The sequence below is a fragment of the Ipomoea nil genome, unplaced genomic scaffold (genome assembly GCF_001879475.1).
Source record: "Ipomoea nil cultivar Tokyo-kokei standard unplaced genomic scaffold, Asagao_1.1 scaffold2280, whole genome shotgun sequence".
NCBI classification, from domain to species: Eukaryota; Viridiplantae; Streptophyta; class Magnoliopsida; order Solanales; family Convolvulaceae; genus Ipomoea; species Ipomoea nil.
In genome coordinates, this window is record NW_017618708.1 from 43,164 (window position 1) to 57,697 (window position 14,534).

General features: G+C 38.7%; 1 protein-coding gene across 1 annotated transcript; it reads right to left on the reverse strand.

Annotated features, from left to right (window-relative positions):
• Positions 1 to 1,353: 1,353 nt before the first annotated feature.
• On the reverse strand, positions 1,354 to 4,720 carry LOC109150719 (uncharacterized mitochondrial protein AtMg00810-like). The gene is made up of 2 exons (XM_019298703.1): positions 3,620 to 4,720; positions 1,354 to 1,470 (listed from the first exon to the last, which is right to left on the reverse strand). Exons 1-2 carry the CDS (start codon positions 4,718 to 4,720, stop codon positions 1,354 to 1,356), a joined length of 1,218 nt encoding a protein of 405 aa, XP_019154248.1.
• Between the last annotated feature and the right edge of the window lie 9,814 nt (positions 4,721 to 14,534).

The following is a 14,534-nucleotide window of genomic DNA, read 5'->3' on the forward strand; positions in this document are numbered from 1 at the left end:
TTACAACATCCACTACAAGTGACAGAATTCATTTAAATGTACTTTGTAATGACACAGACAATTCCATTTAGATGATATTTCCTCTGTAGTTCCACAAGGCAATAATAATCATCATGTGACATTTCTAAACCAAAATGTTATATAGTCTTTGAGGAAAGAGTTAAACAAATCAACTTACCATTCCCAGGCAGAAATTATTATTATTATTATTATTATTATTATTATTATTATTATTATAAATTTTGCTAATTATTAGAAATAAATAGTTTTTTAATAAAATAATACTTAATAATTTATAAAGTAATAAATATTTTGCAAAGACTCGGTCAATATTACATTTTTTTTTGAATGATGTGGCGTCTTTTTTTTCACCACTGGTGTATAGTATTTATAAAGTGGCCATGCATCAAATATTATTCTTTAAATTAATACGGAAGAGTTATTATATGATTAGATGACATACTAAATGACGGTGTACGTATTGAAATACATAATCTCATCTTATTGTTTTTTGAAAGCTACTGACTCCATTACATTGTAGTATCTGTTCATCTATATATACTTTTTCAACCTGTTGAAGTACATAATCTCATCTTATTGTTGATTAGGATGCAAATGCATTATACCGAGACTTGTATAATACGACTTCCATTACCTGTCAAACCCTACAAATACTCCCAACCATTCTCTTATGTCTTTAGAATTAACGAGTAATTGTAATGATATTAACAGAGGAGTAAATATTAACGGGAGAATTAACAAAAAATCATATAATTAAGGGTAAATTAGGAAATCTTAAAAAAATATTAAAATCTGATCAATCCGAATCATTCATTTGATTTAATAATTTGATGTTCATTTTTTAATCATTATAGACCTAACTTCTTTTGGCTCTTATTAGTGTAGTAGATAAGATACTTATATTACATTACATACTATATTTTTAATATATAAATATGAAAAAACATATAAATTTTAATTGAATAATTGATATACATTATAATTTGATGGGTAATGATGTTTTAATATTTTAATCATAATTATTGTTGGAAAATAATCGTAATGTCAACGCGCAACCTGGAAGCCTTTTAAGAAGCACGAACACTATGGGTGTATAGTTGAAAGGAAATCTGTGCCGTGTTATAATAACACTACCTTAAAAACGTTATTTGCCAGGTAACGGTGCAACTAGAACCCTGGCACGCTTTTGATAGGCTACACAGACCTACTACGGATAGCTTGCACTAGCAATCAAGTAGGCGAACCTCACTATTGCTCAGATGAAGGGAGAGAGATGGAGAATAGAATAAATGAATCGAATTCAGGTGTGTTCTAAAACGATGTTGGGAGCTGCTATTTATAGTAAGCAGCCCCTCCATCCCTTCCACAAAAATGGAAAGGACGTGCATCGTCCACAAACAAGCGCCATATGCACTGTCCATATGAAGAGCGCAATATGCGCTGTCCACCCTACAATGCCAGCCACAACATTAAACATATTCTCCAGCCTGCTTCATCTTTTAATTTTCCAACAATCCCCCACAAATTTAAAGAGGAAAGAAAAATGATAATGTCTGAGCAATACAAAATGAGTGGGCCTTAATGTTAGTGTTTTGAGAACTTGAACTGACACATAGTGACACTGAGTAATTTTCTTCCCGAGAGTGATATGAATCTTGAACTCACCGGTTAGATAAATTTTGAACTCTATTGCACACACCAACTCAAAAGGCAGGTTCTACGAAAGTCAAACTCTTTGACTTCTTATGAACACCCTTAGTATTAAAGAATGTTATGTCTGTCTCATTATGGACTTCTACCCTGTCAAAGTCTATCACAACATAGACTTTTAACTTTGACAAGTCTTACCGCATTACAGATTTTTATGTCTTGTCAAGTCTATCTCAACATAGACTTTTAACTCTATCAAGTCTATCTTAGTATAGACCACCATTAAAGGCTTATAGAGTAGTTAAATACATAAATCCGTTATAAGTCTTTTCTTTCTATCATAGGCACTGTTATTTGCAATGCAAACGACAATTTGTGAATCACAATGTGGTGAAGGTGTTGGACACCCCCACAACTGCACGGTTATCACCATGTTTCTTAGCCACTCAGCTTTTTGGGATAACCCCATTATCTTTCATAAGAGGCAGTTAGCCCTTTTCCACTCAAGTCAGGGATCTCTTTAGGTCTACCTCAAAATAAACCACCCCAATTGAGTATAAGTCACCAAGAGCACTTTTGTACTCATGTCATTATGCGGTGAATTCATTAGGTTTGTCTAAAAAAAACCACCCTTCTCAAAGAGTTATGAATTCATTAAGAGCTATATCTCAACCTCACAAGTACACACTTGTAGGAATGACCAACTGGTGTACTATTTTGTAACTCTTTTCATGACTTCATTTGACCACAAACGTGGGACCCACCACGAATTCATTACCACTTGGACTTTAAGTCCTTCCAATGATTCAGCGACTAATCCTCATAATTAGCCCTCAAGTAAGTTGATTCTCTTAATCAAACTTACATACACTTTGATGAGTACTTCGTTTACTCGTAAATAATCCCTTGAGATTTTCATGCTTAACATGAAACATTCTCTTCTACCATTATTGTTGGTACCACAGAGAGACTTTTAGGAACAAAATATATATAAAGAGTTAATTTCCCCCACAACGCAACACTTACAAATATTTTTCTCAAAAGTATTTGATATCTTACCCAGATTGATCTTTGGTGCCCAACTTGGCTCCTTTATAGACTGAGTTTTGCCAATTTGCTTGGTGGAGCATTATAGTAGCTTCGCGCTTTGCCTGATACATACTCAATAGTTGAATATATTTCAACAAACTTGGTTATCTCAACCCATCTTAATTGCCTTTTAAACAGGAATTATAGGTCTTTCAAGATGACTTAACCAAGAATTTAAATAATGTACATATATTATTTACAAATGCTCATTGTTAGTAAGCCATAGAAATAATGTTGTCCACATGCTACATCAAGTTGAACAACATAATCACAAGTTTCACACCATATTCTTATAAGAAATTAATCTCATACACAAAGAATATGTTCGAGCTCATATTTATTAGGAAATATCTCTCAACAATGAGACTTCAGAGTTGCCACTTGCACAACTTTTTCCTTCACTTGAGGAGATTAAAACTCATATAAAGCATTCATAGGATGCAGATCAATATTACTATTGCAGTACTTCAACAATTTCTATTGCAAGGCTTTGATTGTTTAACAACATATGAAAGTCAACCTCATTTCAGGTTAAGATCAAGTGTGGCTCTAACTAGCTTGCACGATCAACGCCCTACGTCTTAAGTACTCCCAGGTCGAGTGGTGAAATCGAAGTTTACTTAAAAACCATCTTCCTAGACAGAGTGTTCAAGAATGATGACTTTTTCATGTTCTGATTAGAGATAATTGTTGATCATTAACTGAACAATAAGATTACAGTGTTTATCTAATAACAACTCTCTAACAGATCCTGACTAGTAGTCTATCTATTCTAAACACCACATATTACAACCATATAATATAACTATAATAATAATACTAACACACCCTCTCAAGCACAAGGTTGGTGAGTAACAACATTGAGCTTGTCATGCAGAGTAGCAAACCTCGGTGCAGATAGCGGCTTGGTGAAGATATCGGCGAGCTGATCGGCAGTAGACACGTAATTAACAACGAACTCTCCTGAAGCGACCTTGTCACGAACAAAATGATAGTCAATTTCCATGTGCTTAGTTCTTGCATGGAACACAGGATTAGCACACAGATAGGTTGCCCCAAGATTATCACACCACAGCGTTGCTGGACCACTAGAGTATAACCCGAGCTCCCGAAGCAAGGAAACCACCCAAGTTACTTCGGCGGACACATCAGCCAAAGCCTTGTACTCTGCTTCAATGGAAGATCGAGCCACGATATGCTGCTTCTTCGACAGCCATGAGATTAGATTAGAACCCAGGTAAACAGCAAACCCACTTGTACTCTTCCAATCTATAGGACAGCCAGCCCAGTCAGAGTCCGAGAAAGCATGAATGCGGGACGAGGAGGACGGAGTAAGTCGCAGTCCATAGTCCAATGTCCCCTTAATGTAGCGAAGTACCCGTTTTACTAAACCCCAATGTTCTGTTGTGGGTGTATGCATAAATTGACATAGGCGGTTGACTACATAGGCTAGATCAGGCATAGTGATAGTTAAGTACTGTAAGGCTCCGACAATGCGTCGATACTGCATTGGATTATCAAACAGTTCATCAGATGGTATAACGGACTTGGTCACAGCCGCAGGTGTGGATAGCAGCTTGCAGTCAACCATTCCAAACCGCCCTATTAAATCTGTCATATATCGGCATTGTGATAGTACCACACTATCTCCTGCTGATACCATCTCGATGCCTAGAAAGAAACCAGGTGTGCCGAGATCACGAATTTTGAAGGCTGTAGAAAGCCGATGCAACAGAGTGTCTATTAGCTTGGAGTCATTGCCCATCATTATTATATCATCTACATAGACCAGAAGAAACACCCGGGATTCCCCTGTAGAATAATAAAACAGTGAAACATCGGTTTTGGACGATGTGAAGCCTGCAGACAGTAAGAAATCATGAAGCCACTTGAACCAGGCCCGAGGACTCTGTTTCAAACCATATAAGGACCTCTGGAGATGACACACATGCCCTGGCATAGTCGGATCTTCATACCCCAGAGGCTATTTCATATACACAGTCTCCTCTAAATGCCCATTTTGGAAGGCATTATGAACATCTAGCTGGCGTAGAGTCCACTTGTTAGACACAGCCAACGAAAACAACATGCGGACTGTGGTCAGTTTGACCACAGGACTGTAGGTGTCAAAAAAGTCCTCACCCGCTACCTGGTTGAACCCCTTTGCCACAAGACGAGCTTTATAGCGCTCAATGGACCCGGTAGCTGTGCGCTTAGTGCAGAACACCCATTTGCACCACATGATATTCATGTGAGGTTGTGGAGGGACCAATCGCTAAGTGTTATTGTGCAGAAGGGCATTAAACTCCTGGTCCATAGCCTCACGCCAATGGGCATGTCCCACAGCCTGGGAATAGCAGGTCGGATCAGCAACAGCGTTTAACGCGTGAAAGGGTTCATCCGTGCCTTTTGTCATGTGACAAAGGCGCATAACATGGTCCCGACTTTGAGGCTGAGTGCGGGCCCTCCGTGTCCTAGCTGGAGCGGTACGAGTAATAGCCAGCTGTGCGGGCTCACGTGCGAGGGGCACTGGCTCACTGCTAGAGTGATTAGAAACAGATGGTGTAGTCACCACAGTTGTGGCAGGTGGTTGGGCCATGGGAACAACAGCCCACGGTAACGGCGGTGATGAAGACACCTGCTATGAACTGCCTGTAGCAAAGGGAAAAACAGATTCGTCAAAGCGAACATGACGGCAGATATAGGTTTTTCCACTAGTCAAGTCAACACATCGATACCCCCTAAAGGAAACTGGGTAACCTAGGAAGACACACGGGGTGGTCCTGCACTCAATCTTATGCCGATTATAAGGGCGTAGATGTGGGTAACAGCGACCCAAAGACTCTAAGAAAAGTGTATGGTGGACTGACTTTGAACAACCGTGTGTATGGGCTTTCATATTTTAGAGCAGAAGAGGGTAAGTAATTAATTAGGAAAGTGGCTGTTTCAAAAGCATAGTCCCAGTATTCATGGGGTACTTTGCCTTCAGCGAGTAGAGCAAGGCCAGTTTCGACAATGTGTCTATCACGCCGCTCTACCCTGCCGTTTTGTTCATGCGTATAGGCACATGACTGACGGTGATTGATGCCAAGAGTTTGGAAAATATTGTATAACTTGTGGTACTCACCCCCTAGATCGGACTGGATAGACTTGATATAGCACGAAAATTGGCGCTCTACCAACACACGAAACACCTCAAAAACTTTATATAAATCAGATTTTACCCGAAGTGGATAAAACCAACAAAAACCAGAATAATCGTCTACAAATAAGCAGAAATAGCGAAAACCACTAACTGATAGTACAGGAGAAGGACCCCAAATATCAGTAAAAACTAAGTCTAATACATTTTGACTAGTACGTGGCATGCTATCTAATTTGAAACGGGACGATTTTCTAAGGTGACAAGATGTATAGGACGCAATAGGCTCATTTTTATTTGGTGAGACCGGACAATTTTGTACGACTTTATTCAACACTTGTTTGTGCGGGTGACCAAGCCTTTGATGCAATATAGTGGGGGTAGCCCTGGAACTGACGAACGCGAAACTAGACCGTGACACCGGAAGCTTGTATAGCCCGCCCGATGTAGAACCTCTAAGCAGAACCACCCGGGTTGTGGAATCCTTCACAATGAAACAATTATTTTGAAATTCAAAAAATACATTGTTATCTACAGTAAACTTATGAACAGATAACAATGGCACTGAAAGACTGGGAACATGTAAAATATCGTTTAGCCATAGAGATTTAGACTTTGATGGGATCGATGCACGACCGATTCGCGAAATTGCCAAACCTGCGCCATTACCCACTCGTAAAACATCCGGACCACTATATTCGTCGGATTGCCCCATCATACCGACATCCGGAGTTGCGTGTGCTGTCGCACCGGTATCGGGGTACCAACCGTCCTCCGGAATCGACTGTGGAGCCGTCGGGGCCTCGCCGGAAACCGCCACATGCGCCTATGCCGGCGGTTGAGTGGTGTACCGCTTGTAGCAGTAGACGGCGGAGTAGCCATGTGACCGGCAGATCTGGTAGCGAGGTCCTCCACGACCACCACGTCCGCCGCGGTGCTGCCCTCCCCGATTTCCATGGCCACCACGCTGCTGCTGAGTCGACGAATGCCGTCCGCCACCACCTTGCTATCCGCGACCAGTCCCGGCATACAGCGCCGTATGAGACGCAGCGCCATTAGCCACCGGATAATCATCCACGAGGATGAACTCGTGGGCTTAGAGGAAATCCGATAGAGTGGAGAGAGTGACCGGAGTGCCGGTTGCCGTGAGACTGGTTGCCAAGGACTTCAGCTCTGGACGGAGGCCATGGATCACATACAAGTTTTGCTCCATGAGCGACAGTGGCCGGCCGGCCTGGATCAAGGACTCGACGAGCACGCTGGCTCGCCCTAGGTAATCTGCGATCGTGGAGTTGCCTTGCCGGAGGAGCTGGAACTGCCCGAGGAGGTTTAAACAGTGTGCCTTACTGGTAGAACCAAGCGCCGAGGAGATGGATGCCCAGATGTCGGCGGAGGTATTCCGTCCGAGAGCGAAGTGCAGAACATCGTCCGACATCGAAGAGATCAGCAATGAGACGATTGTCTGATCTTGTTTCACCCAAGCATGATACACCGGGTTCGGGACAGGTGCGGCCGCCGTGGGAGTCGTCGAGGTGCTGCCTGTCGACGGATCGACGGTGATCATCTCCGACGGGCAAGGGAGGCTGCCATCAACGAAGCCGGTTAGCTCTTGGCCTCGTAGGAACGGAAGAAGCTGCATCCTCCAGAACAAAAAATTTTTAGACGTAAGTTTCATGGTGACATAATGATGTGCACTGGCAAGGGTATTCCTGGCGGTCGGCGAGGGTGTGCCGGCGGCGGAAAGGGTATGTTCGGAGGAATTCGTAGACATGGCGGTGAGAGGGGGTTAATTTGCGGTGGAGGTGAGGGGGAGAGGAATTTTTCCGATAACCTGACTTTTGATACCAGATTAGAGATAATTGTTGATCATTAACTGAACAATAGGATTACAGTGTTTATCTAATAACAACTCTCTAACAGATCCTGACTAGTAGTCTATCTATTCTAAACACCACATATATTACTACCATATAATATAACTATAATAATAATACTAACAGTTCTCATTAAATTACAATTGAAACTTATGATATATGCTCTTATTTTTTATACAAATACAAATAATCTTAGTAAAAAAAATTTTTGAGCAATATCTATGCACAAATTATTTCAATCAATGTCATTAGTATTCAACATACTAAAGAAATAAGTACTAATAAGTAATCAAAATCTAGACAACTCAACTATAATTCAGTACTAAGACAATCATACTTCATGCGAACCCTTAGAACTAGAGCAAATATAGTTACTCAAAAATAACTACTTATTTAAAGAGACTCAATATTCACCTTGCTATGTCAGATTGACTTTTGCTAGTTTTGCCCTTGTGATGGTAGCACTGGTATGCTCGGTGTCTTTGCTTTCCGCATCAAAACAGCTTCCTTTGAACTTCTTGACTTTTTTACTCCTTTTGTTGTAGACGGTTCTGACACTTTGATTTTCAGTTTCATTGGCACCGTACTTTTCTGACAGTGATTCCCAAATGACTTTTGCCGAGTCTTGTTTGACATAGATGTCGAACAAATGGTCATTCATTTGTGACAGAAGATATCCTCTGGCTGCCGCATTGTCATTTCTAAACTGCATTAGAGTTACACCCAGTTATTGACCCGGAATGTAATATATTTTAGGACTGCTTTCTCTCGATTCTTCACCTGGAGTGTAATCAGGTTCATGGTTAGCTTTTGTAGCACCAAAAGGAGAGAACACTGTTGGAGTAGGTTCAGGTGCAACTGAATATAGCACGTAAACCAACTTTAATTGTTCAAAGAGGATATGCATTCTTTGAGCCCACCTACTGTAATTTTTTCCATCAAGCGCGGTGATTTTTGATAGATCGGGTATGACATAAGGTGTCATAACGGTAAAGGTTGACTGTTGCTAAATAACGCTTTTAACTGTTCGAAAATAATCGCAACGGCAGCGCATGATCTGGAAGACTTTTAAGAAGCACGTACATTATGGGTGTATAGTTCAAAGGAAATTTGTGCCGTGTTATAATAACACTACCTTAAAAGCGTTATTTGCCTGATAACGGTGTAGTTAGAACCCTGACACGCTTTTGACAGGCTACACAGACCTACTACGGATAGCTTGCACTAGCAATCACGTAGGCGAACCTCACTATGGCTTAAACGAAGGGAGAGAGATGGAGAATAGAATAAATGACTCGAATTCAGGTGTGTTCTAAAACGATGTTGGGAGCTGCTATTTATAGTAAGCAACCCCTCTATCTCTTCCACAAAAATGGAAAGGACGTGCATCGTCCACAAACAAGCGCCATATGTGTTGTCCATATGAAGAGCGCAATATGCGCTGTCCACCTTACAATGCTAGCCACAACATTAAACATATTCCCCAGCCTGCTTCATCTTTTAATTTTCCAACAATTATAGTTTGTATTGACTTTTTTATACAAAAATATTAATTTATATTTATATTATATACAATACACTGGACAATAATATATAATATGATTTAAAAAGTATATATTAATATTTTAGAAATGAGCTTCATGAGTGGCCTGCAAGGCCCGCCTCTTTACATTCTAAAATTTTTCAACCCCTAACTCGCCCCACCATGGGACAGGTTAGAGATAATTGCGAGTCTCAACCCACTTTGACACTCTATAATAAATTATACTGAGTATCTTTGACTAGAGTCCATTTTACAATATGACCAATCTATTAAAATAAGGTAAATTTTACTGTGGACCATAGTCTAAAATGGTATCGTTTCTTTTAATGAAAAGAACGACACTCATTTAGCCGTTCCATCCAACTAATTATTTGTTATGGCGTATTCAGTTTCATTTTATATACAATGTAGTTTCATTACAGTACAACTAAATTATCATTTTGATTTAACTACAGTTTCATTTGACATTATACACTCAATATGTGAGATGTTATTGGATTTCATTTTATACACAAGGTAGTTTTATTACAACACTAAAATACTTCTAATTCAACTACTGTTTCATTGGACAATATACAATCAAATATGTAAAACATGTTATTCAGTTTCATTTTATATACACCGTAATTTATAAATTCTCTTTCTCTTAGTTTCATATAACTATTTTAATGTCTGTTTTAACTTTTTTTCCTATTGTAAGGAATTATGACAACTAGTGACACATGCAATTTCAAAAAACAAGTCAAGGAGGTGGAGCCATGAAGAAGATGGTGTCTTAGTTTCTTATATGGCTGACCTCCATAATTTAAGAACAAAAAATGTTGACACTGGGTTCAAAGGTGGGTTTTTCAGTTTTTCTATTAGTTGGAGAATATGCTAAAAGTTAAATTACCTACTTCGGACATAAAAGCTAAGCATCATATTGATTTAAGGATAAGGACTTCTAAAAAAGACTGGAGTGTAATACATGATCTTTTCACTAGCAATACCAACGGATTTGGATGGGATGAAGAAAGAAAAATGGTCACTGCTAAAAACTATGTGTGAGATTCTTATATAAGTGTAAGTATTTTTTTCATTTGAATTATATGAAAACTTTAATTATTTTATACTTATATGAAAGCTTCATTTATTTAGAGTCACAAAGAAGTTGCTCTGTTCAGAAGGAAAAGTTTTCCTTTCTATAATGAATTTAGTTCTATCTATGAGAAAGATCATGCAATATGGAGGGATGCACAAATTGGAAAAATTATTGAGGAAATGGTTAATGAGGAATGCATTTGTGGAATCAATCCAGCTAGTGAAGATGAAGATGTTGGTGATGAAGATATGGTAGATATAAATTTCATATTTACCCAAGCTCAGTCATCACTTGGTAATAGTGCACGAAGTGAGACAAACTCTGAATCATTGTCTAGTGGTGCAAAAAGGAAGAGGAAGATTAGTGACAGAGATGAACCAATTACTTCATAATCATTTCACAATGTTGCAATGATGTTGAGTGAAACATTTGTAATGGTTGGTGATAAAATAAGCAAGAGCATTGGAACTAAATTAACTCTTCAAGGTTTTCAAAAAAAAAATTAACTCTTCAAGAAAAAGTGCAACAGTTAGACAAAGAGATAATTCAGATTGATAGATTATCAAATGAAGAGTATTCTATGGCTTTGATCAAACTTCCTGACCATCCAAATCAAATGTGTAGTGTTTTTTAACCTTCAACCAAAGCGAAGATTAGAATGAGTAAGAGCTTTTCTTGCTACATATTGAATGTTAGTGGATGTGGATGTTGTATTGTAAGATTAATATTTTATGATTTTTTTTTTTTGGATGTAAGCTTTTGAGAAGCTTAACATTTTATTATGCTTGTTGTATTGTAAAATTAGTATTTTATGATTTTTTTTTTTTTTTGGATGTAAGCTTTTGAAAAGCTTAACATTTTATTAAGTATTTTACATTGTAAAATTAGTATTTTATGATGCTTTTTGAATGTAAGCTTTGAGAAGCTTAATATTCTATTAAGCTAGTTGGTGTATATTAGATTATGATGATAAACTTGTTTAATTAGGTTTTGTATTTTATGGAGTATTCATATGTCAATTATGGAGTATTCATATGTCAATTATTATTATTATTATTATTATTATTATTATTATTATTATTATTATTATTATTATTATTGTTATTGTTATTGTTATTGTTATTGTTATTGTTATTGTTATTGTTATTGTTATTGTTATTGTTATTGTTATTGTTATTGTTATTGTTATTGTTATTGTTATTATTATTATTATTATTATTATTATTATTATTATTATTATTATTGCACAACGGTATTTCAACCTTTATATCACTTCTTTCCTTGCAATTCGCAGTAATCATATTCTTACATACCAAACAATGTAATTTAAATTCCTACTTCATTCCCACATTATTCTTTTCCCACCAAATTACATTTCCTTTCCCCTCTAATTCCTTTCTCTCCAACCAAACGCCCTATCACTTTTTTTTTCTCAACGACGCTGGATAGTTGCTACCCTTTTTGTCCACACAAGAAGCATCTTACGCAATATTTCATGCTCTCATTTCCACTATCTTCTCTTGGGACGCATGATGTCCTAGTTTTTGTCCTTATACCTTTACATTTCTTTACTTTTTTTTTTCTCAAGCACTAGGTAGTTGGTACTCTTTTGTCCCCCCCCCCCCCCCCCCTTTTATCGGGACTTACGCTTCTCCCAAATCCCTCCCCCTTACTTTTTTTTTCCATTCCATCATGTGCGAAGAGCTTAGTTAATTCGAGTCGACATAAGCCTGGCAACACACTCAAGTGATATTTTGAACCTTTCTTGCCACCCTACCTCCTCAGGACACGAGGCGTTCTAGCTTTCTTCCTTAGCTTATGCCTTTACTTCTTTTATTTTTTCTTCTACATTTTGTCTCATGATATTTTTGTTTTGTGTTGTGTGAGAGTTTGGGCATTGACAGACTCTTGTTGGGCTTCATGGGCCGACTTGTTCCCCTATAGACGCATGTGGCTCAAATAAGACACTTGGTTCATGTTGCCTTCTTTGCACGTGGCCTAACTAACCAACTTAGTACTGATCACATTTCCAACATGCAGTCTAACTAGCCCACTTGGTGTTGATTGCCTCCCTACATGCAACCCAATTGACCTTGTTGGCTTGGACTTTATTAATATCTTCTTCATTCCTTGCATGCGCCTTCACAGACCTGTTAGCCACCTTCCTTACATGCAGCCAACTGTCATGTTGGCTTCGACTCTACTACTATTTTTCGCCTTCCATGCATGCACCCCAATTACTATCTACTTGCCTTCCCTACATTCAACCTAACTAGTCTGCATTCCCTACTTGCGGCCCAATTGTCCTAATTATTACATGCCACCTCCCATGTATGTAACCCACCAAACCTAATTAATTATTACCCACCACCTTCCCTGTATGCATTGTGACCTAATTATTGGCCCATTTTCCACCTTCCATACATGCGGCCCAACTAGTCTAGTTGGCTTAATTAGACTCTATTATCACTAGTCGCCTTCCTTGCATAAGACCCAAGTGACCTAGTTGGCTTAGACTCTTTTATCACATGCCACCTTACCTGCATGCAACCCAAATAGCTCATTGCGACCTTAGCTTCCTTCTGTTTGGCCTAATTGACCCATTCATCTCTTTCCCTACATGAGGCTCAACTGGCTCAATTGTCGCATCCCCAAAGTGTTGCCAAATTGGCCTAGTTAGTTTCAACTTTATTACTCGGCTCTTTCTCTGTGTGCAACCCAACTAGCACAACTGCCACATTCGCTAAATGTGGCATAGTTGGCTTGAGCTCTATTACTCGTCGCTTTCCCTACATTCAACCCAATTAGCCCATTCACTGTTTTTCATGCGTGTGGCCCAACTTGCCTAATTGTCACCTTCCCTATATGTATCACAGTTGGTTTGGGATCTATTACTACTCATCGTCTTCCCTGCATGTAGCCCATTCATTGTTTCATACGTGTAGCCTAGCTAATTCTTTTGTTCATTCATTTTTTATACTCATTGTTTGCTTCGACCCTCTGTGCTACTTTTTATTTTTATTTTTATTTTTTTTCCTACTCCCTCGTGTGAAGGCCCAAATCCCTTCAACATCCATTAAGATCTTCTAGGCCAAATTATTCCCTTCTTGGGCCAACGGTTGGACACTAAGCCCAGTTCCCAAAGGGCCAAGGTTAGTTGCTGTTATTGGTGTCCCCCTCAATAGCAAGGGTGCTAGTTCATTCACTCACCTCCACTGGGAATCAATGCATCCTTGATGATTGTGACGATTCCACTTTTAATAAAATATCCTTCAATTTCCCTAGCTGCTTCTTGAACATTTTCACTGTTAATGATCTGAAACAATCAAGAGTATGATATCCATTAGATCATGAACTAATAAAATATCGCATCCTGCCCAAAAGCCAATTTTAGCCCAACAGGAATGCAAATTCATTCGGTATATCTACATGGATGATTACCTCATAGTAATATGCATATAATTGCTCCCTCTGATATGCATGATCTAAGTCCAACCACAGAATGGTGAATTTTACAGTTCTGCACCAAACAACACACTTGTGAACACAGACCATATAGGTTTCATAGTACTGTGTAGCGTCAACTTAGGGGTGAACATCAGTCGGTTACGGTCAATAACCGACCGATAAGAATTAAGATAAACTTTAGACACTAATCTTTATCAGATTAAGTACAATGATGGGGTTTCCATATCTCCTTGTCAGGTCTTCAAAATGCATCTTTGTTGCCTCATAAGTTGGATCATATCTTTGTACTGGATTCAGCAGCATAGCACACAACTTAGAAAAATAAGAAGAATATTATAAAGTAATGGTAAAAACCAAACAGATGCAATAGTTCTTACAGATTATATTTGGTTTTGGACTAAATCTTGAAGCTTCTTGTGACCAGAAAAGAGGAATTGAACCCCTCATTTGCACAACATAACTCATTCTTCCTTTGCATGACCCAGCTTTTTCGTCGAGGACAATTTGCTCTGTTTCAACATCATTTGCCACTCTTCCATGATCATTGACTCTCCTTTTCAATTAGCTGCAACCATTTACCAATGAAATGGTAAGCCCTTGATGTCCAGATAGTACATTACCTTAACTATCTAAAGCCATGAGAAAAGTAGATCTTTACTGAATCAA

Coding starts and splice junctions, on each gene's coding strand:
- LOC109150719 (XM_019298703.1), bottom strand. CDS start 4,720: ATGCCAGGGCATGTGTGTCATCTCCAGAGGTCCTTATATGGTTTGAAA. Junction 1,471..3,619: donor CTCTGCATGACAAGCTCAAT/GTTGTTACTCAC, acceptor CTGGCATTGTAG/GGTGGACAGCGCATATTGCG.